This window comes from Drosophila santomea, chromosome 3L (genome assembly GCF_016746245.2).
Source record: "Drosophila santomea strain STO CAGO 1482 chromosome 3L, Prin_Dsan_1.1, whole genome shotgun sequence".
Classification (NCBI taxonomy): Eukaryota; Metazoa; Arthropoda; class Insecta; order Diptera; family Drosophilidae; genus Drosophila; species Drosophila santomea.
In genome coordinates, this window is record NC_053018.2 from 17,773,009 (window position 1) to 17,799,775 (window position 26,767).

Here is a 26,767-nt window from a genome sequence, read left to right on the forward strand (position 1 = left end):
ATGGTGCGGTTAAGTGCAGCCTGGAGCTGCGGTTCTTTGGCCCTGATTGCGTTGATATCCACTGTCGCCTCCTCCACTGCGGATTACCCGGGTGTCATCGAACTGGTGGGCTACAGCAACCGCCGCGCACGGACCTACTTCCAGGAGCAGCCCCGCTCCAGTCCCAATCCCAAGCCCGGCTTAACTTCAGCCAAAACCCGGGCGGATATTGAGACCGTGAAGAGGAATATCCGTAAATACGATCGGTTGCTAGAGTTGGATACGAAGAATCTGCCCGAGCAGCAGAAGGATATGCTGGCCAGGATTGTGGAGCGCGTGGCCAGGCTCAAGGAATCCCTGGACATTGAGGAGCAGCAGTTCAACCAGCAGGAATCTACCTCCGCCAAGAGCAGTAGTAGTACCACCACTAGCACCTCCAGTACCCAAGAATCGCAAACAGAAGCGGACACGGAGCGGGATCAGGAGACGCTCGAGCAGAGCACACAGCTGCCCACTGGAGCCACCGAAGCTGAAACGGATCCCACCCTAATCCTAGACGAAACCACGCTGCTGGAGCTGCAGAATACGATGAACGAGCAGGCAGCCATGAGCACCATAATGAAGGAAATGCCCACGACCACGGATGTGAGTCAACAGGAAGCGGAGTCGGAGGCCACCGATGAGGAGGGCGAGACCACCTCCCCCAATCTGACCACCCAATCCGAGGCAGCGACCACCAGTGATGAGTCTCTCACCGATTCCACTGATCCCGATGACCAATTTGTAGCTGCCAGATCAAACAACAACATAGCGGCCATAACGGCAGCGGACGATGCCGATGGCACCACCACAACCACCGCGAATACGGGCAGTCAGCAGCGCACGTTGACCACCATGGGAAAGCTGAAGAATCGGGCCACCAAGCGACCCTTCGCCCACAAGGTCACCGCCGCCCTGAAACGAGGAGGTCAGCGTCCGAGTAGCGTGAGTGCGGCAGCTGCTAATGCGGCAGCGGCCTCAAAACCCAGTAGCAGCACCACTGCCGCCGCCAGCAGCACCACTCAAAAGCAGAAATTGGCCACCAACAGTTTCCAGCAGAAGCAGCAGCAAGCAAAGCCCCTGCAAAAGGTGACACCCTCGATCGGAGGCGGTGGCTCATCCAACCCGTCCTCAGCATCTATTCCCTCGGCCACCACGAATTCTGCATCTCCTGCCCTGCCCATCGAGCAATTGTATACCCGTACTCCCCAGGCCAATATCCCATTGGCGGCAGCGGCAGCAGCAGCTTCCTCATCCTCGGCAGCGGCAGCAGGATCAGCAGGATCGGGAGCCACGCCATCCACCTACAGCAGCCAGCATGACAGCATGGTATACGATGCACATGTCAATGCGTCGGCCTTGATCGACAGCCTCAACACAAACGCTCGGGAGGAATATTACCAGCAGAAACTAGGAGCAGGAGTCAACAAGGATAACAAGGTAAGGCATCCATCTATATACACTTTTAGAAAATTCTCTTCTTACTAATTGTCAAAAAACAGTTGCAACGCTATTGAGAAAAACGATTAAACTTCCTAATGAAGAGAGTTTTAAGGGCTTTTCTTCGCTGGTAACTTTGTGGATAGGCTCTTCTGAAAATTTTGCAAACTATTCTCATTATCAAAATTCCATTTACTTCAGTTTTTGAACAAATATTAAAGGGCTATTTTGGCAGGGTACAACTCCGGTTTGTATTTCTCACTCTCTTTGTAGTGATATAAATTGCGAACCCTTGTTCGTAACTTGTCATTAAACAACTAGGCAGTCATATAAAAGCATTCATTATTTTATTATTTTCACTATTAACTGAATATACTCCAATAAATAACAGGGCTCAAGATCGTTGACATAATAAGTCCTTTCCAAAATAAGGCCCAATCTTTGCCTTAATTAGCAATGACCACCAAAAACAACACAGCTCGAAGGGGAAATGTAGAAAGGGGAAAGGCGGCGAGCGCCTGTCAAGCTAGATACATATTTCCCAAGACAATGGGCTAAGTCGCCGGGACAGAGACATCTCTGGACAACGAAAAAAAAAGTCGGAAACCGTTTCGGGCTAAGCTAACAAAAACTAGAAGAACCGAAGTAAACCCCGTTGAATGTCAAATGCAGAATTATTGGAACAACTTGACTCTCAAACTATAACAACAAAGCAACAAGCGATGACAACGACAATGACAACAGCAACAACACGAAGCTATCGAAGGCAGTAGGAGCCACAGAAAGTTCAGAGCCACACAGAGAAAAAACTGTGCGTTTATTAGAAAACATATGAGAGTACTTTAGATTAGCTACTAGTTATTTTTTGGCTATTTTATGATTTTAAGGTAATATTATTCAAATGGTTTCGCTTAGTCAGATCCATCAACAACCAATATTTATTTCTAGGGCCTCTCTCTGCGCATCTCAAAATGTCTAGCTAATTGTGTTGTGCAGGGCTCTTTTGATCTTATGTAATATAAATGAAAAGAATTATAGCATAGTGTTTTAAATCTATGGATTTGAAAGCCCCTAGATTTAGATATCATGCAACAACATAGGTTCTGTGGCTGATTACAAGACTATATTTCAACTGTTTTTGTGTCTGTAAAGGGGTACTGACTTGGGTAGTTGGCCAGAGCTGGCCACTTGTTATAAATGGAGCGCCGCGAGGTCTTCGGCTTTCCATTGCAAATCGATTGTCATAAGCCGGAGGATAAGAAGGGGAAGGGAACAGGCTGGAAAGCAACCGAAACTTTCAATGCAATTGTTGAGTGGGTCAGTTTGTTTGGGCTGGTATCGCAGCATATCGTTTTGTTTTCTGTTTTTTGATGACATGGACAAGGGAACTGGTCAAGCCTTATTAGATACAGTCAAGACGAAAAACGGCAGTTGGTGAGACAGCGATGAAGATGGAGGGCATCTGACTGGAGGATCGGCCATGATTTGGGCAGCGAGGCATCGGAATGGATGGCAATTTGTAGCCACTACTGACCTATAAAGTTTGATGTGCACCTAACAATGATGATTGCTAGTGGATGCTGGAATGACTTCTCGTTTGAGTCGGCCTGAGAGACTCTGCGCAAACAACGACATAATTTATGGCCATAGTGCGATCGGCTATCGATGCAATACGACACACATAGCCCAGCTTGTATCCTCCAGCGTCCCAACTACCGACTAACATTATCGACAGGTTGAGCAACTTACTTACCCAGCACACGGAAACAGGTTGAGTTGGCGTAGATAGATTCTATGTGGCCTGGACTTACCTGAAATGAGAAAAGAATTAAACTAAATGAAAATGTTTCACTTGGCCATGGGTGGTTGAGTCACTGGTTCTATGCCGGTCGTGTGCCTAATTAAAATGGCAGTCACATATCCGCACCTAAATGGGTTGCAAAGAGCCCGACCAGTCTAATGAAGACTTTAATTGTTTGTTTGCTGGATCAATTGATCTGCAGATTAATCGAACTGCGCTTGTGCGGTTAGCATCGTTTGATGCCGTTTTAAGTAAAGGCTGTGAATAGATGTGATTATGTTTGACGCACTGGGAATGTTGGTGGAATTTGAGAATGAGTTGGATTAGCCTTGGGTCCGTCTGCCGGGGAAAGTTAGGATCCTAGCCTTGTATTGCCAGTCCCAAGAGGTGGTTCCCATGGATGTTGGATTTGATTAAACCAAAAGACACTCTCCCAGCTAAAGAGCATTAAGAATACAGCACCTCTCTCTGCGCTTCTCAACGGTTAAAGCTTAGGCGATGGCTAATCTTGTGTACTACATAGCACTTTCTTGTCCAAATAAAAGATTATACGACTGGCTTCCGAAGAGGGCATGCAGTTAATTAATGTACGCATTTATTTATCTACAACACCTGCTACACCCAGCTTCATGCCCATGAAAATAGTTTATTCAGTAAACATATCGAACTGAAAACCACAAAGTGAAAAGTGATCATTAATTACGATTCAATGCTCGGGCATCCAGCATGTTAATGGGCATCGAAAGGTCATAAAATCGAATCAATGCTGCTCAAGACAACGGCGCTCACCGGGAGAACTTTATGAGCTACCCATGATGGTCAGAGCTGAAGAGAATACCCAGAAGATGATGACGCTTGGTCAGCGGAGCGTCAAGCTCGGGGTTGGGTCTTGATTGCCGGCTGTCGGTTACCGCTAGGAATATCATAAATTAACGATTAAGCGAAGATTTGTTTACGGTTACCGCAGAGGGAGAGCAGACTATGGAGAATGCCACGGTTTGGATCTAGCACTGTGACCGCGTGTAATTAGCACATTGTTAAATAGATTTGTGAGTTTTTATCCGGCATTTGTTTTTGGCAACAATCGAAAGATGAAAGCATAATTGTTACACTGCCAACAAAAGAATTGGGCTTCGTTTCTTTGCTAATTTGCATACAAATAATAATACAAGCTGGGGAAAAACTTTCGCTGCCAGTTGAATTTACACGCTTTCTTTGCGAAACACAATCGACTTAGAACTGCAAATGGGGCTAAAGACTGAAATCTATTTTGTTTGATTTGTATAGACAAACCGATTGTGCTTAATTATGGAGGGCAAGGCACCGTTAGTTCGTTAGTTAGTGTTATGGCTAGGTCATGTCTCAATCCGGCTGCGATCTTCTTCGCATGAGTTGCAAATCTCTCTGGCTTCCTCTCATCCTCCCAACTCCGGTGATGCAACCACCAACACACGACTTTTTCACGCTTCCAACTCGGCTAATTATCGGGGAGGATGATGAGGCCCAGAGGCTTGGCATGAGCCAAAGCTTCGGAAAGACCACCACTCATAATAATTAATTATAGCCTTGCCGTATGCAACACACAAAGAGCCCAACAAAAATTTAACTGCAGTTTTATGCTGAGCAAAGTCAGGGGTATACTGGGTTTGCTTAAAAGCGGTATTGTACTTAAATATTATTGTACTATACATATATATAAATATATAACAAATTTGCCTCTCTTTGCGCTTCTCAAAAACCTAACTAAGATTGCTTTATAAATTTAGATGATATAATATACAAGAAATACAAGCGCAACAGAGCGAGAATGTGCACAGAACCATTTTAAGAAGCAATTTTTGCATATTAAATTGAATTAAATTACTAGAACAAAGTATTCACTATTAGCATATAAAAATAACCAAATTATCATGAAAAACTAGTTCACTAAATGGATTTATAATATCTCCAAATTGCCTAGATAATTTCACTTAACCTAAACACTGCACACGATTTGTTCGGTTAGTTAGTTCGCAGTTCTCGAAACTTTGCATCTGACCTTTTCTTCCAAACTATCCATGGTAAGCAGACCAATTCGATCACTTTCGACCCAACTTTCGATGGCATTTTCTTCTTATAACCAAGTTCGACTCGTGCCTCGTTGCAAAAGCAATGACACTAACAATTTCACAAGTCATAGAGCATATAATCACAGCCTTGGCAGCCAAGTATGTAACGAATGAAAAACATGAAAAATAATGTTGAAAAAGTGAATTGCAGTTAATGTGGATTTCTAGAAATTATAACGAAAAAAAAAGAGAAAATATACGAAGGCGGTGCCAAATCAAAGACAAAGGAAAACCCTCCTACGGCTCGTGAAAGAGCGTGAAATTTGTTGTCTAACAATTTAACAGACATCGGCAGCTGCCGCCGATTTTCCCTATATACACATATAGAAACATGTGGAGAGCGGAAGAAGGCGTGACTTGGTCAGCCGATGACTGACAACCTGAAGAAGCATGGAAAAGTGCACTTAGCGAGGTCTCTCTGTGCATCCGTGTGTGTGGGCTTATTCAACAAAGTCAAGAAAGTTGGCGGGTGGATAATGCGGGGAAGTCAAGCATGAAAATATGACATTTAGATCGTCTAATTGAAAGTGCAAAATGACAGCTAGAACAAATCAATGATTTGTGAATAAAGAGTTCAACAAAGACATTCAAGAAAAGCAAACGCACTTTTTGTAGAACTCCTCTTTAACGGAGTGCTCTGCTTATAAAGGCGATTCAACCTCACCAGTTTTCACAAATTTCCCCGAGGCTACTCAAGACTCATCAACTCTCTAATCGAGAAGTCAACAGCTCGTACATCAAGAACTCTTTTATCCCGTAACTCCAGCTCAAACACAACAAACACAGGTTTTTAGGAGGAAAAGAGGAGAACGCCCCTATCATCCGAACATGTTTTGGTTAAACATTTACCGCTTTGTTTTATCAATTGCTTGTTAACACAAACACATGCCGGCAGAGCGATGATTGAAGCTGACCGTTAGAGCAAAGACATTAGACGCCCAAAGTTATGCTAATTTCAGATGGCTCAGAAGGAAAGGCTTTCGGTGAAACGATGATAACCCAAAGACAAAGACAATGGTGATGATGATGATGCTGTGGAAAACTGGTAGCAAGTTGCAATCACTCAGAGAAAACGAATGAGTCGTTACGTAGATACCTTATCTAGGTTCATGATCTAGTTCACTTTGGGTATCATCGTGTTTCTTAAATAACTAAATCGTTTATGATAAATTTTACCTTTTTTTGAAGTTACAAAATGTAAGTGTTTGTATCTCAACAAAGCATTATTCCAAATGGTTATATTGGCATTTTTGCTCAGTGCAACGGAAGTTGCATATCTGCTATCGAATGCAAATGAAAGCAGTGATGCAGAAAGCCAAGAAAGGGGCAGAGATATGCACTCATATATGATTAGGAAAATCGAACAATGCGCCGACAATCCAATCCAATCCAATCCAGTCCAATACAATCCGGCTGGCAGAAGAAAGCAGGGAAGCCGCCAATCTTGTCGGGCTTTCTAACCAGCTTGTTTTTGTTTTGGGAAAGGGTTTTCTTTTTCGGTTTCTGCGATGATTTATTAAAACTTTTACTAGCAATTATGGTGGATAAATGGGCGTGTGGACGCCACAAAAATCTCACCCACTAATAACTGTAATTTATTTGGCTAGCCGGCGAAAATTATTTCTCTTTGATTGGTCATCACCGGAGACCATAAAGCAGAATCCCAGAAATGCGAAATAAAAAGTGAAATCCGGCAAAGGGTCGTATTCACCAGACAATAGGCAAAACAAAGACCATCAAAGTCGACCAAAGAAAGGGAAAAAGCCGGACTAAAAATAGAAGTCGAAACGTCTTTTCAATTAACCCAAGAACGCGGGCATATATCCATGTATTTGGTATCTGGGTAGTGAATACCCACTGTGCCCATTCCATAATTCATCGAAAGATTCGCAATTTATGGCCATGACTTGAGCATCCAGAATTGGCCATTTGGCGAGGCATTTATCTCGCCGCACGCTATTCAATTACTGATTGGAGACTCCGCAGTAGAATCCCAGGAAGATCATCAGCAAATGAGACGGAGGATATTTTGTACGTTTGCTGAGTAAGGTAGTTAGCCAGAAGATGATTTTCAGAAAAGATTTATTTACTATAAAAGCAAACATTAAAGTGGAAAAATCCAAAGATAACATCTTATTTTTCCCATTATATTTGTTGACACAGATAGCCAATAAACATGACCATCAACCAACATCCAGCTACACGATGTCTTGGCAAAACGTAAGAAAGGCTATTTTACATAAATACATATAAATGCCCCTCTAACTCCGGGAATACCCCTCAAATGGGACCCTAGAGATCATGCAGATCGTGTTGCTACAAGACATTGATATACTAATGAGGGCTGCACTTTCCATTGATCGCGCTTTTTTCCACAACGAAGAAAGAGTGAGAGTGTAAATAGTCATTAGGCCGACTGCCAAAAACCAACTACATCAAGTTCGGATAAAACAAACCTGACACTTAAGGGGGGACTAAAAAAAAATGTGTAGGACGATGCCGGGGAAATGCCCAACTCCATTGGCATCTCGCATAGCGAAAAGACTCACGACCAAATTAAGATCTCACAGCATTTGGCAAACTAATTGCAAATGTCTTTACTACAAGTAAGGGGGAATCCCCTGGAAAGGCCCACCGGTTGGAACAACTGCAGCTATTTGCATTACAAAGACCCGAACAACCTATGAGATACTTCCAACATCTTTCATTCCACTTGGCCCCCGCCGAACTTCATCTTCATCTGCTTCTCGATCCTGGCCATCGAATTTGTGTCTTTGTCTCGCGGAGTTTTTGGCCAAGAGACTCAGTCTTTGGCTTTCTTCTGTAGCTCTCTAGCAACTTTCTGCTGCTTTGGCTTTCTAGGTCGTGTAATTGTACAAAAAAAAACTGCAACACAACAGCGGCGAGGAAAACCAATTGCATTTAAATCACATTTTTCTTTGTTTTTGTTTTTTTTTTTATATCCAGCATTTTTTTTGTTTTTTGGCATCTTGATGGCTAATTCAATTGGCGCTGCTGCTGCCTTTTGCTACATCGAATTGATAAATAATTTATAAGACTGACGAGAGGGTATGCAGGCCTTTCAGCATTTATGGTCTATAAATTTAATACCCAAATGCACTTTTCGAAATAATCGGACCGAAGAAATACCCAATCGCAACTTTGTGGTTTTCGATTCGCTCTCGTTGGCCGAACAGTTGGACGATCCAGATTATTGGCTCAATTTGTGTGGCTTTTAATTCGAAATAAGTTGGATCCGTCAGAATTGGGGAGAAATCATAGTGACTTGCTTTACCCAAATGGCATATACACAAACAATACTAATTTAATGACTTTAAATTCAAATAGCATCGACTTCATTTCCTTAAGAGCCTTGAATTATTAACATCCTAAGAGATAGAATGGTAACTTACTTTTGTCACCAATTTATTTCAATAAATAATTTGCACAAAGCAAATGCTAATGCTGCGTTCTGAAATATGTATGCTGTTGACTGAGCAGACTACTACTCAAATTCACATTTATTTCTGGGCCAACTAAAGGCCAGAAAATCTCCATTACAAGGGGCATAAGCATCATGGCCGACGATAAGCCAGGCCATTTGTTAACAATTTTATAACACAGTGGCTGCCATAAAGCAAGCCCCGTCGATGCCAAGGAGCAAGCTCTACTCCTCTCTACTCTAGACCAAACAAATTATGCACCCCGCCCCAAACGGGGAAAAGGCAACTTTTTGCGCATTTCAAGTTGGGGACAGGGAATTACAATTTATAAGCACAACAAGAAAGCATAAATAAATGCAACAGCAGCAGCATCAGCAGCATCAGCAGCGGTAGCAAAAGTTGCAGCACAGGACCTTTGCAAGAGGGGCCACCACGCCCACGAATTAGCAATTTAAATGTCCTCCAAATGCCACCCAGAAAAATGCTACCAGTGTATCAGGACCTGAAAAACATTTTACACTACAGAAGATACTACCTCTTGCCGCCTGCCCGCCCCACAAAGCACTTTCTACGAACTGAGACATAAATTTGAGACAACTGCAACACCCTGGCAATCTGGAGTAAAAGTTGTTGGCTGCTCCACAAAAATCAGCTGGCAATAAATACGTAAGCCACAAAAAATGGGAGTATTTTAAGCGCTTCGCATTGTGGATTTGCCATTCAAAATACAATTTTCAAACATTATTTCGATCGTTGATTGCATTCACCTGTCGTGAGTGAGTGTCTGGAGTGATTGAGACTCGAGTTTTGAGTGGGTTAAAAGACGCTGGTTGCATGTTCGACGTCGTCTGAAGGAGGAAGGCCTCTCTCCATCTTTCCCATTAATTGCAGGCGAGCATAGAAATTGCCGAATTAACGTTTGGCCCACAGACCTTTTTGGGGGTCAAAGTTGCTCTCGACCGCAAATCGAGTTTTGATTTTCGAATTTATGGCTCATCGCCAAATTACCGGATTGCTTTCTTTGTTTTGCCCACAGTTTTCTTTAGAAAGTGCAATTAATTTGTAGATCTATGATTGCTCATCTGCGATTAAAATTAATGGCAGCAGGCGGACGATGAGATTGGGTCCACAAATAATACGAAAGATAGGCCGAAAGCAGTTTCCAAAAGATATAAGAAAAATCAATTTGAAATTGATATGTTAATGTGAAATTGTAACGTGTATCAAAATATTAGTTGATTAATGTCCAAGACGAGCATTCTTTTCATCATTGTTACACCAATGGAAGAAAATCCATTTAAATGTTTAAAAATGTGTGCAAACTCAGCTTCAAAATAATATCAATACAAACTCTAAATCTATCAATCAACTCGAAATTTAACTAGAAATTCCGCAGCTGCTCATCTTGCAATCAAAGCTCTTCAACAAACAAAAGCAATACAAATCAGAGTTGAAAACATGTTCATTTTCCTTTCTTTGGTGAGCTGTGGAAAATTCGAAGTGCATTTGACTCCATCAACTCCACTTACAGCCAGTGTGGTCAGGTTTTTTTGTTTTTCGTATTTGTTTTCGGTTTTTTGTAGGCCATCTACCGCCAACACTGGCACACTGACAACCGATGTGGCTGCTGTTGCAGTTGCCGCTGACAACTTGACACAATTTTTAATAAGAGACGACGACAACGAGGCACAACACACAACACAACACAACAAGCCGGTGGTGGAGTGTCAATTTCCATGGCCAGGAAAACCGAAACCGAAGAAAAGACAGCGCAAATGGGGAAAAACGCATTGGAATCCGCAGCTGGAGGCGAAAACTCCTTGAACCCAAACTCGGCTCAAATCAGACAGCCACCCATCGATACACTCGTAGTGGGTATCAACCAATTGGAAAGGTCTTTTGTCAGCGGATATTACAAGTGCTTGCCGCTGCAGTATGGATAAATATTGTTTTAGTATTGCTGGAACTTCAGAAAGTTGTGGGTTGTGTCAGAGCGATATGCATTTATGTTGGCCAGCGTTTGTCCGGCCATTTGTCAGATGGTTGCACACAGCTACCTCGTACTTTCCCAGAAACAGAAGTTCCTCGAAGGAGGACTCCGGCTCAATTATGTGCGAAGATTCCATCGAAATCATTAAAATAACAAATTGGCCACGATACGCAGCACACCAAATGGACAAAGCCGCAAAACTCCTTTTTGGATTTTGGTTTGCCGAAGAAAATTGAGTTGGTCAACTGCGAGTGCGGATTGTTTTTGGAGGGAGCACTGGTTGTGGTGGCTGGTGGTGGTGGTTAAGTGGCTTGGTGGCTTGGCAAACCGCAAATAGCAAATAGCAAAATGGTGCAAAAAGGGTACAAACCGATGGCAGGCTTCAATTACGGTGTGTCTGACTGAGTGGGTGGGGGGTGGCTTTAAAAAAATGCGCTTTCTAACTGCAGCCACCCGTTCCCATATCCCTATCATCATGAAGTCATCGAAGTTTATCATCATCATCATCATCATGGGGCACAGTCGAAAAGCAAAAGTTTCTTCATGGGCTAAAAGCGTGTGCGATGGGCGTGGCATTTGAAATGGAAATTTATGCCACAAGATGCAAGATACAAGCCCCGACCAATATGTGTCATTTGTGGTAGGGTAGTCTCCTGGAGATTCCTGGCCAGACAACGCTAATTGAGTTCAAAGATCGCAGAGCATAGGAAAAGTGGGAAAACTCGCCACTCCGTGGAACGGAACCCAACTTTTGCACACTTTTATTAATCGTTTCTGGCAAAAAGGCGAAGGCAAAAGCAGGCCGAGTTTCCAAGTTTCCCAGGCACCCATAACACGACCGCATCTTCAATCAACGTCATCCACAAGCTCCATAGTCTCTATGGTCTCCATAGAGTCCATAGACTGCGGTTCCGAAAAACCGGACCTCAGGATGGCCGCGAAAATTAATGAGCGAATCCCTCGCCCTAGACATTTTTTACATAGGCGGGCAATATCGAGTTTGACTGCTCTCGCATATGGATATGGCCAGGATGGATGATGGGCAGGCGCAACAAAGTAGTCCGCATCCCAAATGGTTGCATTTGGCCATAGGACGCATCATGATGATGACGACGACGCCAACGAGGATGGATGTGGATGTAGATGAGGATGCCACCGATTGTGACAGGTTTATGCGCAGCGAATTGCTGTGAAACTCAAATAAAATGTGAGGTGAGAAGGCCTTCAAATCAGAGTTGCCAGGAGAAGTAGGAGGCTGGCCGCTGGCCTCCTAAGTCTTAAATCATTGTACAGCTCATAAAGTGCTCATGAATTAATGAGAAAAATACTCATTAGAAAGCTAAACTGCGTTCGGCTGATGATTAGACGAAAATCCGAAAGACTTAAAACTCCTATAACTGTACTTCCAAATGCATTTCACCAGTTAAAATAAATATTTTTTAGGATGCCAACAAAGCCACAAATGTGCAGGGAAGTTTCATTTATGCAGGAAATTCATAAATTCTAACTCATAAAAATATCCCGCTTGGAGCAGCAAGTGGCAATAAAACACGATTAGCGCCAACGCGTAAACCTCAATTCGCTGGACTCAATCCTCCCGTTTGGGCAAGACCCAGTGGTGGAGGCATCCTCTCCCAGAAGGCGACTCCACTTGGTTGCTCCGGCCTCTGGCCGCCGACTGCCGGTTTGAACGGTTTGAAATTGAGCAGCGGAGTTGGGTAATTTGATAGGCGACAACTAGCCAGCCACGGTTACAACCGTCAACCGACAAACGCCAACGGACCTGCGGTGGAGCAATGGATCTGCGGAGCTATAGCCGTGTACCTATGGAGCTGTGGTGCTGTGGAGCTGTGGTGCTGTTGTGATGTGGTGCTGCAGCAAAAAGTATCTCAACGTGTGCGTATCTCTTACAGTGCAACAAGCAAGTGCAACTAATAAATTAATGTGCCTGCCAGTGGAGAATGGAGAAAGACTGAGGCTGCGAAACTGGGGGCCTTGTAACCACTCATAGTTGGCTGTCACCTGGCAAAATGAAAGCTACAATGCAAGCCAACCAGCCAGCCAGCCAGCCAGCCAGCCTTTTGATCATAGCGTGCTAAATTTGCCAAGCAGGCAGTCAGGCAGCCAGGCAGTTGGCATGTCAATGGTAGATACAAGATACATTCGTATCGCTACAGGAATGCGCTGCGTTTGCATACGAGATGAGGTTGAGCTGCACTGCTGCTGCTGCTGCTGCTGCTGCTGCTGCTGCTGCTGCTGCTGCTGCGGATGCATCTGCATCTTGGGTTGGTTGGGGAAGAAGAAAAGAGGGCTGACCTGCATAACGGTGCTGCTGAAGATGAAGACGGAACGAACTGCAGAATGAGCCCAGAAGACTCTCCGATCCGCTCGATCTGCGGCTCTTTATCATTATCCATAATAATAGAGAACCAAGACCGAGACCGAAACTGAGAAACTCTGGAACTCAGATATCCAGAGAACCAGAGACTCGGAAACTCAGAAACTCACAAAGATGCAGCTTTCATAATGCTGTCCATTTTGATTATCATTCACTTAATTATGATTGATAGCTGTAAATGCCGAGCTCAGCCATGTATCTATTAGATACCATTCTTGGCTGCCGATTGGTTTTACTGTTAAACTCAACGAACGTATCTGCTCGGTCCATTTTGGTCCGGCGATCACCAAATGCAAATCCAAATTGCCCGCGACTGTGGAAATTGCCTTCTACGAGGAAAAAAAACACAAAATCTGTCGCACATTACAAATGACCAAAGGAGTGAAGATGTTCGCCAGATACATCAACGTATCTACAAGTTCTTCTCCTGCAATCTCTCTATGCAGAAGAAGCAGATCAGAAAAGGGTTAGGAATTCGCTTTATATTGCCGACTCTGAGTTTTTACGGTCATAGAAACATTAGTCATGGTTGTCTGTTGTTTTGAGGAGCAAGTGGTGAAAAACTACCTTTCGAAAAATACTTTCAGTGCTTTGAGCATTGGTAAAAAAATATAATATAGTTTAAGGGAATTGGAATAAACCATTTATATTATAAATAATCAAATTTAAATGATTACAAACTTTAAAAAGAATAAAAACTACGCTGTCTATATTTGCCATTTTCAATGGTAACAACAAAATACATTTAAATTACGTTGTTCAATAAAGGTAATAAATTCATATCATTTGCTTAATTAAATGTAAAGTTGTTAATTATACCGGAAAACCTCTGATCAAAAGATATACGAGTATAAACTTTTATGTCTACTAAAAAAACCATTTAAAAGAATAATAAAATCGTTTGAATCACACTTTCAAAACAATGGCTATATCCAAAGCTTTCCGTCGAAAGTGTCGGTAAAATGGCATTTCCTTTGAGCGGCCTTTTCCCTGACTACCAACTTGGGTACCTGGAAACACATTCGCATTCCAGTGTAAGCTCGTGCAACTTGTTGCAAGTTGGCTAATACAGACATTAGCCAAGTGTAATGGCTCTGCCCCAGAAGAGGAATCACTGCAGCGTGTTCCCTTCGAAGCGGAAGCTAATAATTAACACAGAAATAAAAAACACATCGCACTGATAGAGGGAAAAATGTAAAGTGGAAAATGGAAAATGCAAAGCGCGTAATGTCGGCATCTTTATCTCTCACCTCTTTTTTTTCGCCGGCCTCCGTGGTGGAAAAAGCCATGCGAAAAGTAAATTGTCAGATGCAAAACAAAAGCCGAAACGTAACCCCAGGGCCTTGGGGGGCGTGGCAGGGGGCGGTGAATAAGATGTGCAATGTGCGCTACTTTGATAAAACAGAAAAAATGGCAAGGCATGGAAGAAGAACGCGAAGAAAGTCCAATAAAAGAAAGTGTTTGGCCCCAAGGCCCCAAAAACCAAAGAGCAAGATGTCGGCGAATAGAAGAGCCAACCTACTGCACATTATGTTAAATAGAAGACTCTGAAGAATCGAGACAAAGCAAACAGCTGCAGTAATTAGGCACGACAAAGGAATTATTTGCAGTCTCTGGATGTTTTCCATTTTAATTTGAAACCTCTGGAAAGTAAATAGTGCACTTAAATGAGCTCTTAAATCATTTATTTAAGACGCCTCACAAAATAAAACCATCAGCAGACCCCGAAGACCACTTATTTTTCTCTGGCTTAAAATATATAAACAAAATTCGCTTTCTTTACTATTGCATTTCGTATACTACTTGGCGTAGATTAAAATTTAAATTTCAATTATAAGAGTGTTGCCTATTTGCTCCAGCGCAATTTTATTTGCAATTTTGTCTTAATGATTTGAACATTATTTTGACACAACCCCATACTAATTTCGCTTTCTTTGCCTTCTTTTCTTTCTTTCAGGTAAGCATCTCTCCACCGCAATGACCATTTAGAGTACGTGATTCGGAAAACAAAGAGGAGACCAAATGCCTAGAAAAAGTCCAGCATTTTGGCCCCCCAGATTGGCGTAGAGTTTATTATGCGTTTTAGCGGTAAAAAGCGGCAATAACAACAAACAAACCAAAACATTTTGACCGCTTTGCCGGACTATTGTTCGGGGTAAACGACCAGAGCTGAAGTATGGGCCATCCAATGGTTATGGATTCTCTTCAAGCTCCCATACTCCTCCTCTTCTTAAGTGAATTTGTTCGACGTGTTTGCCTTGAACAAATTTACAAACAAAGCGACTGGATTCGGGGCCTATTTGGGTTAGTTTTTATGAGTTAACTGCGAAGGAACGCCGAAGAAAGTGATAGCTACTCGAGATTTGAATGAGGAAAGTGATTTTTAATAGAATTTTACATGAAAGCGAATAGAAATAGGGAGAATGGTATTGAGGTATTGAGAGTTTTAATGGAACTTGGTAAGCAGAAGTTTTAAACAAACCTTTAATTATTATTTACAAAAAAGATATAAAATAAGTATTACGAAATCTCTCTTCGTTTCTAGAGTTTAAAATGGGTTGTCTGAATCTAAGAACTAGGTTCACCATTTCAATACACCATTTCTAAGCAAGATATTAATAACAATATAACAAACATAAACTTAAAACTTTCCAAATTTCAAATGTAAGTCTATTGCCGACATAAGAAGCCATATTCCAAGCATCCGGCTAGCCCCATATCTTAATATTACCGACTAATGTCAGACTTCCCCTTGGTATCATGACCGAATCGTTACCGTAATGGCAGCCACATTAATTCTGTCCCACAAAGTGTCCCAAACAACGGAGGCCAGGCCGGAGCAACTCATAAACGTGCATTAAAGACCATATCATAGCCGGCATTTAAAGTCATTAAAGGTTCAACAAACCTTAACCAACGAGCCGAAAGAACTGTTCAGGACCGGACCAGACCCCGCCGGCCACGAAAACTAGAACAATAAACTCGGCCAGCAGCAGTGTTTAAAAAAATGAAAAAAAATATATATTGAGAAAAACGCCCAAGTAACGAGAAGGGGGCAAGAAATGTAAAAATATTATTATTACGGCACTGGGCATTAAAGCCAAATGTAATCCGAAGCATCTGGCCAACAGGGCTTATGACCAAACACGGAAATACCCTTTCTTGGCCCGAATGGCATTAGAGCCACACTAGAACAAATTAACGCTCGCTCTGCGGATGACACATTAAACGGATTCTGATTCTGATTCCGACTTCGATTCTTTGATTCAGTTTCATCAACATGGCGTAGATGACAATTATGAACACGTCTTTGGCCGACGACTAGAATTGGATATGGAATGTGGTGGTTGCTGTTGTTGTTGGATTATTCAACAATTTTTTCCATTATTCATTGCCCGCCAAATCATGTAATTGCCTTGTATGCATCTTGGTTTTTTCACTGTGCACAGAAAGAAATAATAATTTTTCAGCGATACATAAAAGTGCCAATTATTGTGTTGAATATTTCATTTTTTATGAACTGTGCCTTAGAGCTTTTTCTCAAATTGTAGTTATATAAAGTTAGCATCATTAGAATGAATAATCTCTTTTTTTCGTGTGCATCTGCTGCCTCTTTTTTTGTTGCAATCTGTATCTGCAATCGTCATCTTCATCGCGGTGCGGCACAGCACAGCTCGCCTTTGTTTGCCGTTTGACAAGTTATGCGCGGAAAAACAGCAGAGAAACAAAAAATTGTAACACCGCCTAAGATGGATATCAGTTACGCATGCGCAGCGCAGAAGGCCGCATCTACAAAGAGCCAACTTTGGCCAGCGTTCAGCATCCAGCGGCCTGAATGTCTAGGAAAGATCTTGAAAGAACAGGGGGCTCAAAAGAGCACGACTCCGTTTGGGATGCATATAGGGAAGAGTGGCTGGGCTTAGTTCAAGTTGAATATCAACCGAATATGTCTCTCTATACAGGTCATTGAGTATGAAAATTAATTTAAAAAAGGCACAAGATTTCAATCTACAATCCACTTTGGATTTTTATATTGCAGGTTCAGTTTCAGCCACCTTTTTCAATTTATGATAAAAAAATTTACCTTTTAAAGGAGTAGCTATGTAATTTTTTCCAGCAGTTTACCTATTTTTCAGCCAGTGAGGCACAATCATTTTTACTCCCAAAATGAAAAACGATGACATCGGTGTACAGCTCATTATAAAGTAATTTTTGTTTAAAAAATAAATTTCTCTACACCTATTATTACTCCTCACGCTCTTGCATAAATATTATATCTTTTAACTACGCAATTAGCTCTTGCTCATGAAATTTTTATGATGAAGGATCCATGAGCAGAACGCTAACCGAACACTCAGCTCATATGCAATATATCCGCTGGCCAGCAGATTTTCCCCCAATAACTGGGCATTTCTTGTAAACGAAAAAATGATCGGCAATCAGGCTGTACGATTTATTTAACATTTTAATTACAACCTGCGGACATAAACAACTTGAGAGTGTTGAGAGTTTACGAGAGCTTGGGGCTACTCAGAAAACACCAAAAGACCAAAAGACCAAAAAGCCATTGAAATCGAGGAAGAGGAAAAGGCCCAGCTGGAGGTTCCTACACACTGAGGTTGTGATGCGAATGACTTTTACCGGGTTTTTGGTTGGATGCTGTGCGGGATGATGATGGCCAAAGCGATGATGATGATAATTATCAATTGCCCGGCGCAGAGAGGAAAAAGCGTTAGGCAAACAAACAAATAAATAATGGTAAACAAACAAACAAATAAACAAACGGCTTTGTGCCGGGATTTGCATGAGAAACCACAGTTAACAGGGGTAAAATAGAAAAAAAAAAATAGAAAAAAACACAATCTCGAGTGAAATGTGTAAGTGTGCAAGTGTAAGGTTTTCGGTAGCTTGTCGTGTCAAATAAAAGAAAAAGGTCTGGTCCGAAAAGCAAGATACATCCGTGAGTAGACAGACAAACTACTTGAAACTTCACGCTTTATAAATAACAATAAAAACAAACCTAGCGCGCAGAACTTCAACGAAAGTACTTGAAAACTAAATTTCGGTTTCACTTTGAGCATAAAATTAAATAACAAACAACTTGAGAGGGAGAATGAATGAGGGAGTAATGCTTTAAAATGGCAACTAATTTTCAGTTCTTTCCCACTGAAAGTGGTAGGTGTGAGACACACGAAGACTTTCACGTAATTAAATCAAATTTCGAAATGAAAATGAAATGAAAATTATATATTAATTGCGGCTGTAGCCATGCAAATTTCCATTGAATCTGAATAAGAGAGTCTTGAGCGCTGAGACTTCAGTCTTGAGTCTTGAATCTTGAGTCGTTGGAATTGAGTCTGAGAAGTAGCTTTATCCGTAGTCAAAGCGGTGAAATTTCATGTGACTGTTTTTTCTCCACTCCTGAATCTCTTCAAGCTGATTTGAATAACAAGTGGCGGGGTTTTCGCATCTGCAAGATATATAGATACAAGCTGGCGCTGCTGTCGCTTACATGCGTTTAGCTTTGGCTCCTCGGTTTCGCCGTCTCTCTCATTAAAAGTAAATTTCGAGCTGATGGCATAAATCAAGCCTCCAAATGGCGACTCGGCTTTAAGATATATATTCGCTGTACAGAGTGCGCAAAGAAATGCGATGGGGCTAAGTCTCCTATGCCCGGAGGACATGAAATCCGAGAAGTGCTGCTGACTGCAGGACTTGTTTGCTAAGCTTGTTAGTTGCAAAAACAAAGGCTGAGAAACTGAAAATAAACTTGGCTGTGAAGTGAGGAAGACAAATGTAGCTATTTGTCATTTTGAAAATTGCTCATAACCAAATGGAAGATAGTTTGGGTGAGATTTTGGGGCAGTAACTCAGGATTTTCAATAACTTGATGCCAAAATAGTTTACTGATTTTACACATGATAAATAATGAAAGCAACTGCGAGTACATGCTAAAAATATTTAAATTACTTCAGCTTCAATCCCTGCAGATTATTTAAACTTAATTGCACAACATGTTGACAATGAAGTGAAATGAAATATCTTATCTATGCAAATTTATGCATAGAAATATGTGCAAGTGTTTCATAGGTTTTACTTGATTATCTCACGAAAAACCATAATATCTCAAGGAACTCAAAAAATTCTTTGCATTTATATTATGCCGAAATTTCCCTCATCAATGGGTCATCAATGGCAGCTAATCAAGCGGCAATCATGGCCATCGAAACAAGTCAATAAGCCAGGCATTCATCAGCAAACAAATCACGCATACGTCGTGTTGCACACAGCTTGTTTCTGCGATTGCCACTGCAATTTACTGTTTGTTGTTTGCTATTTACCATGCAATGTTGTTATGGAACAAACAGAAAGAAAAATTTTCCACGTCATTTGGCGGGGCAAATGGCAAATAGAAAAACAAATTAGCATCCAAAAGCGAAAGAAAGAGTTGCGAGTTGCATAAAAGGAAAACTTTAAAGAGCCATTCGGCACTAAAGGAAAATCAACGGAAATGTCACTTTCTTTTCAATCAAAACGCAATTCATGGCACTCCAAAAATACAACAAGAAACAAGAAAAAGTGGGAAAAAACCCAAAACACGAAGTGCAGAAAAAGAAACACAACCCGCGAAAGGTCGCGTCGAGATTCCGACTCCGAGTTGCAGTCCAAATTGCAGGAAGCTGGCATCGGAGAACACGATTTTCAAGTGGCACTTGGGTGGGCAGGGGCAGAAAAAAACTGAAAATCCAATAAAAACAAAAAAACTGAAAAAACTAAAAACGAACTGGAGGGACCGGGGAGTATCTCCTGCTAACTGCCACCGGCTGAACTTTAACCTGTGTGAAAAGCGGACAACACAGCAACACAGCCACACAAAACGCTTTAATTTGCAGTTCGTGGAAAATTCTTTTGGCTTAGGGCCTAGTTAGGGACTTCCCCTCCGATCCACCAGCCCGCTGCATTGGTACACGGTAAATATTTAAAAATGTACTTAACCAAAGTGAAAGAGACAGGCAGCACGGCTGTGGAGTGGAAACAAAGGCATTGGCGGCGACAGTTTGGACATTTGGACAGAAGCGACAACCAGCTGACGCCAAATAGGGAAACGGAAAAGCTGGAAAAGCTCGAAGTGCTCAAAGAGCTCAAAGAGCTAGAAAAGCCAAAGTACAAGCGGCAAAAATTCAATAATAATGGTCAGGGTCAGTGTAAATCACTCTCTTGCCAGAAAGCAGGCCTACCTGACAGTAGGTGGCTGAGTGGCTGAATGGCTGAATACCCGAATGAATGAATGAATGGCAAATGACTGACATGGGAAGTACCGTTCAGTTCGGTACAGGCGAATCATGGCCCGGCAATTTGGCCTAAACCAAAGATGCTTTCTGTTCAATTATGTGCTAAGTAGGAAAAGGGAATTGTTTGAGTTTCAGTTGAAGCTGGAGCTGGAGGCTCCGCGTTTCGAATTCGGGGCGCTAGAAAAAGGAAAATGGGGTTCAAGGTGCCTGTAAACTAGATCGATAAATTGCTAGCCAAATGGAAAGCTGTTTGCAGCGCAGCGCAGGCGAAAATTGAGGTAAATAAATTGAAATGTTAATGGAAAAGTAAAAACAAATAAAAGGACAAATAAAAACAGTTGGATTGTATTGTAAAACTGAACTGAATTCAACTGTAAGTCGGCTTAAGTTTCCAATGAATGTAATTCCCTCTTAATCTAGCCACTTTTCATAGACTAAAATCATTAGGTCTCCAACTGCCCTTCCAACTGCTTACCCTTTTCATTTCCAATTATCCCCTTACACGCATTGATAAACAAGAAAACAAATTACAGAATAATTAAAAACTACCTAGAAAGGAAAAGTAATGCAGCACATTGAAATGGAAACTACCATCAGATGTGTCATGAATACCGACTGAAAAGTGCCCCAAGTACAGACTGAGAAAATTGAAGTGCGAAAATTTTTTAATAGTCAAACAAAGGGAAAGAATAAATGAAGGGAGAGGGTATCCTGAGTTCCCCCAGCTGTCGGTAAAAGTTTCCCAAAATGAAAAACAACTTGGGGAAAACACACTGGGAAATGGTCGCAGGAAGGAAGTGGCTGATGGGTTGGGTCAGGTGGCATGGGATACGAAAGGGAGATGGCTGGAAATTACAAGTAAAAGTGCGTTTGGCAGTTTACCCGGTTACCCAGGGTTACCTACTATACACATATATATGCATTAATATATATATATATGTTATATACCCACACTCGACTCTACGTGTTCCCCTTCAAGTTGCATCAATTTCTTAATAACTTTGTTGCCCCTTCCTCAGCGGAAAAGGCGCGTTGCAACGCGATGCAAGGCGAGCCAAGCAATTTTGTGTGGCATTATGTGAGGGTCTCGTTTGCCATTAACCTGCTTTGGCCAAGGCAACTCAACTCCCCACTCAACTCGACTAAACGCGACTCAAATCAACTCAGCTCGAGTCGCCTCTCCTCAGCTCAAAGTGCTTGAATGGCTGGTAGGAGACCATCCTCACTTTTCCTCTGGCTTTTTTTATGCTTTATCCGTTTTCAAGTCTCTCAGGATTCAAAAACGACACGCAAGAACGCCACATTGGATACTCTTTCAGATATCATTCAATTATATGGAAGGATTTGTTTAGTTTCTCTAATTTACACAATTATCATAGATTTTCATAGATATAATATATTTATATTTATTTATAATATGACAAACCGAACTACTTTTAATTTGCTCGAATTAATTATAAGTACCTTATATTCATGTAGGCAGCTTTCAACTTGAGCTTTACGTCTTTAACAATCAGTTGCTAACCAAGACAAGACTATACCCCACTGTGCGAAATGAAAACTTTTGGCAGGGCGATGGTCTGATGGTCTACATGGGATGATGGAATGTGGATGGGTATAACAATCCAACTGGGGGAGCGTCAATTTCGCACTTCATCCACGCCAGAAAGCTGGCAGTAGACAAACAACACTGTAACACCTCGACAAGACACCTCTTTCCTCCGAGGAGCAAACATTTGCCAGCCGGCCAGCAGAGCAACTTTAATTGCTAACCAAATAGAAGAAGGAACTAACTAGAGGAGGAGGTGGCAAACCCTTTTCACCACATCAATCAACAGGAGCTAAAGAATCTCATCGTACTCATTGCTCCTTCTCCCTTTTGCAGAAAACGGCGACAGCGAAACCGACGAAATATCATTATTATCCGCACAATCAGCACATCTATCTGCTGCCCGAGTGTGCCATTCAGCAAGTTTGTAACGCCGTCTACGTGAGATTGAACTACACCCAACCACTGTGCGCCTGTCCATCAAGGTGAGTTGCTAGATTGGAAATGCCCTGGAAATGGGACCTACCCACATGACACTCCCGCCGCCCCCAGGCTCTAATTAATCCAGCGAATCTAATCCTCTAATCCTGCTCCTCTGCTCATCTGCTCCACAGATATCGTGATCCCTGCTCGGCCAGTCTGAATGAAGATGATCAGCATACCACAAAATTGGTTGGCGATACTAAGAAGAAGGTGAGCTCATTCACATTTCATACCAACCGAGTTACTTGGATAATTGCCCTGGAGCCACGACCGTAGGATTCCTTGGGAACCGAAAGTGCAACTCACAGCAGGCATTTTCAGATCATTTGTTAGATCACTCTCGATTGATCATTAGTTCAATAGATGGTTACAGGTTCTCGCTGGCACGACTCCGGATCTCTGGGAAGTCGAAATCGAAATCTTCGCTGGCTGACCACAAATATAATGTGATCTATTTTTGAATGAGTTAGTGCAAGATGGAATCAGTAGGATCATTGGTAGTTTAATAGAGCAGATCGCTGACAAGAGACACGAATTTCACGTTCTGTAATTGCTCGAAGCTCGGATGATTTGGTGGCCGGAAGATAATTTTTTCGGGAAATACTCGACTTGCCATGGGAAGTAGTTATTAAGATGTATTATATTGATCTGAAGGTATTTTTATTTACCTTTCCGTTTTTTCAAAGAATGCCTATTGTAAGAAATTTGATATCGCTTTTACGCTATTAATTAAGTAACAACTCCCAGACTAATTGATCATTTAGAGAACCAACATCAAATGAAAACTTCTTTGGCATAAAGAAGTAAGTACCGAATGTTTGATTAAATGAACCAAGGGGCCAAGAAAGTAAGCAACAACACGTCTAACTCCTAATAAACCACAGAATTATCAATCGATTGATTACTTAGAGAAGATGAGTGCTTCTTAGCGTAGACACTCCTTGAAATTGCACGAAAGTTTCGCGGGGTAGTGGTCAATTAAAGAAAATCACGATGTCTGGAAGCCAGCAATATATCATTTGATCAGTTGAAGATCACCCCCTTTGGCTGTTGGGCCAAACCAAAGGAATTGAGCCTCATTTGCTGGATTAGCGAATCGTAAAATTGATTTCTCGAACCTCATCCCCAACTCTCGCTGGAGAGGAACTGCTTCCCAGCCAGCCGAAGGCACGATCAGTTGGCCAGGTCAGCTTCCCAGATCGCCTTGTGGATTGCAATGTTATTTGCTTTATGGCCTGGCCGTGATCGGCTCCTTCGCCCGCTTTTCCCTAGATTCCCCCACGTTTAATTGAGTTATAAACGCAAAGCAAGCAGCGTGGCTTCGTAAATGTTCAAATAAATTAAATAATAAAAAGCATTTCTAATGGCTTAATGGTCGCCTAGAGTGCTCCACGTAAAAGGTGTGTGGAGTGTGGGCAGTGCGAGACATTGTCATAATTACACATCACTTTACTTCACCGTTAAATGCAACACTTGCTGTTGCTGTTTGCCATTTTGCCATTTTACCATTTTGCCGGAACTGTACAGCAAATTATGAAAATGCGTTTAGCTGGAAAACGGAAAACAAGAGCGGGGCGTTAGGAAAAACTGGAACAGCCGGGCGGACCACATTAACCTGAATGCCGCAGCCAATGAAGCGAGCGGAAAACGGTTGGAAAAATAGAAAAAGGCGATGCAAAGAAAAGATTTTCCCAATCGACTGACATGCAAACGAGCGCCGCAAGAGTCAATCAAATTAACGTTCGGCTGTTTTGTTGTTTGGCTGTTCGGCGAACAGCACTTACAGTAGCCCAGGCTGTAAATCAGTTAAAAGGACAATCAGGTTGGCCAATTGAAAGCGTAGCAAAACGGGCAAAGTCGAAGCAATTTGGACAGCAAAGTGTTGGGACCTGCCCACCGGCCTTTAAAGTCTGGCAGATCTCAAAATCAAAGCCCTGGGCACTGGCTGCTCCTGTTTTTCCCCTTAGTTTCCACCTCGTATTTAGCGACAGCTTGTTCATAGCGTTTAGCATGCTAGCTTTCAATTTAGAGTCATGATCGGGATTGAAATCGGGATGGGGTAACTTTCTTTTTTTCCATCCTGCCCTGTGGGCCAAAGTGAATGGCTAGTGGGGCGTACTATTAAACCAACTCTGCCGTCTAGACAGACTGCACTAAAACTAAATATGGGTTAGAACATCTGCGGCCATAAAGAAGTTTTGCCTTCCAAACATTTCGAACCAGTTAAAGTCGTGAAGAACTGCCCAAGGCTGTAAAATCTGAAGTATTTTTCAATTAAATTTATGTTCTTTACAATAGAAGGCAAAAATGGAAAATTGAGTTGCAATTAAAATCCTTTGCAGCTTAGAACTGTTGTGCTGTTCCTGCAATAAATTTGATTATAGTGCCTTCGCTCTGTTTGTAAACACCCTGTTTTTTATGTCACTAATTCAGGCCATCACGTTGGCCAAAACCTGCGAGGCCACCACCGAGATGCGCGAGTGCCGCTCACCCAAGGACTGGTCCCTTCTGGCGCTCCAAAACACACGAACTGGCAAGTCGCACTACTTGGTCATCTGCCGCTGTCCCGACCACTTCAAGATGGGTAAGTTTGAGCATTTACTTTAAAAGCAATATTACAATTATGAGGTATAAATTGAAGCTGTTACTATTAGGTACAAAATGCAATTTAACTCAACAGACATATATGAGAGAATTAAATCATATCTATCCTTTGCAAACTACAAAAAACGAATGCATTAAACAACCAACGTATATAAGGGGCACTACTAAATATACATTAGAGTCTTAAAGATATAGATAGTAAAATAAAAATTTGCATTAAATGTATTGAACTTTTCAGAGGGACCCATGGCCCATGACCAGCCCACCTATGCCAGCGTGCCCGGAATCCGAGTTTTCGGCATGATGTGTGTAAAGCCGGGATACTCGGTGCGCAAGCCCAGCAACCAGCCACCCAAGAGGTATCAACTCCAGAAGCCGTTCTATCGTCCGTCTGTGGGAACCACCGTGGGCGGCCAGAAGGATAGCTACGGCAGACCCATCTACGGTGGTGGCAGCTCCTCGGGCAGCTCGGCCATCAGCTCCAACTACCAGCCGCAGGACTCGAGCTTCCAGAACGGAGGAAGCAGTTCGTATCAGTATCTCAACCGACCGGAGAGCGGCGGCAGCCACAGCTCCGCCAACTTCCGTCCGGATCAGTTCTCGATCAACAACTTCCCGAGCAGCAACTACGGACGCAACAACGAGCGGCGCGGCGATCTGCCGCCCATCGAGGCCATTTCGAGTGGATCGGGAACCGGAGCCGAGGAGCAACCGAGCAGCAGTACTCCAGCGGCAGAGGAGGAGGCCAGAACCACTCTGCAGGCAGAACAGGAGGCGGATCCGGCGGCCGCAGCACTTCCAGTGGCAGCGGAACTGACCACCACGGCGGAGGAGGCTGGACTCGGAAGCCGGACCAGGCGATCCCTACCCGATACGGATGACTATGAGCCGGAGTTCCCGTGGGATCGCGTGCTCGAGTTCCAGCAGAGCATCATTTGGGACTAAGTTCCGGAAATACCAAGCAACCAATCCTAGTAGATACAATTTCAATAGCACAAGGCGACATTTCCGGCGACTATAAAACTGTGCAAAAATCAACTGTGACTGAAGTACGAGATGAGAAACACGGAAGTAAATGGCTTCGATAAGCATAAAGTTCGCGTCACGTAACGTCTAGCGCAACGTAACGTAACGTAATTAGCTAAGCTTTTCATAATTTAAAAAGATGTTTTTAGGCATTTCACTTGGCATTTCACTTCTTCCCAGCGTACCACCATCCCTCTTAATTTATATATTTATACATGTATTTATTTACAAAACAATTTACGAATTAATTAAACAATTACAAGTGCCCGGGCACGATCGCACTAATTGTTTAATTAATTTGTTTTGCATTTAAGCGTAAACAAGGCCTCAACTTTTTAAAATAATATTTAAAGATTTAAACGAATAGTTTAGGTGCAAAACTGGAAACTATTTAAAAAGGAAACATATGAACAAAATGATAATTAAATACAAAACCAACACCGAAATTATTTAACCTAAATTTAGTTGCTTATTTATGTTTAGACCTAAGCTGCATTTACTAGTAGTTAAATAAAATACTATTTAAAAAAAATGAATTCTTCCTCAAAATTGAAGTTATCTTCAGGAGCTTAAAGTTTTTAAGTTGATAGCATGCTTCATTCGTATGCACCCATT

At 42.3% G+C, this 26,767-nt stretch overlaps 2 protein-coding genes across 3 annotated transcripts in view; one reads left to right on the forward strand and one right to left on the reverse strand.

The window, feature by feature from the left end:
• LOC120450229 lies at positions 1-26,164 on the forward strand. The gene is made up of 5 exons (XM_039633107.1): positions 1-1,458; positions 22,376-22,524; positions 22,654-22,732; positions 24,956-25,106; positions 25,365-26,164. Exons 1-5 carry the CDS (start codon positions 1-3, stop codon positions 26,069-26,071), a joined length of 2,544 nt encoding a protein of 847 aa, XP_039489041.1. The 3' UTR covers positions 26,072-26,164.
• Positions 1-26,767, reverse strand: part of LOC120450228 (elongation factor-like GTPase 1) — a 75,119-nt gene that overhangs the window by 45,270 nt on the left and 3,082 nt on the right. The window lies entirely within an intron of this gene.

Bases quoted from the DNA above. Each gene is read 5' to 3' on its own strand.
- LOC120450229 (XM_039633107.1), top strand. From the start codon at position 1: ATGGTGCGGTTAAGTGCAGCCTGGAGCTGCGGTTCTTTGGCCCTGATT. The intron at 1,459-22,375 runs GTAAGGCATCCA...TCCCTTTTGCAG, and splicing joins GAGTCAACAAGGATAACAAG to AAAACGGCGACAGCGAAACC. The intron at 25,107-25,364 runs GTAAGTTTGAGC...TGAACTTTTCAG, and splicing joins TCCCGACCACTTCAAGATGG to AGGGACCCATGGCCCATGAC.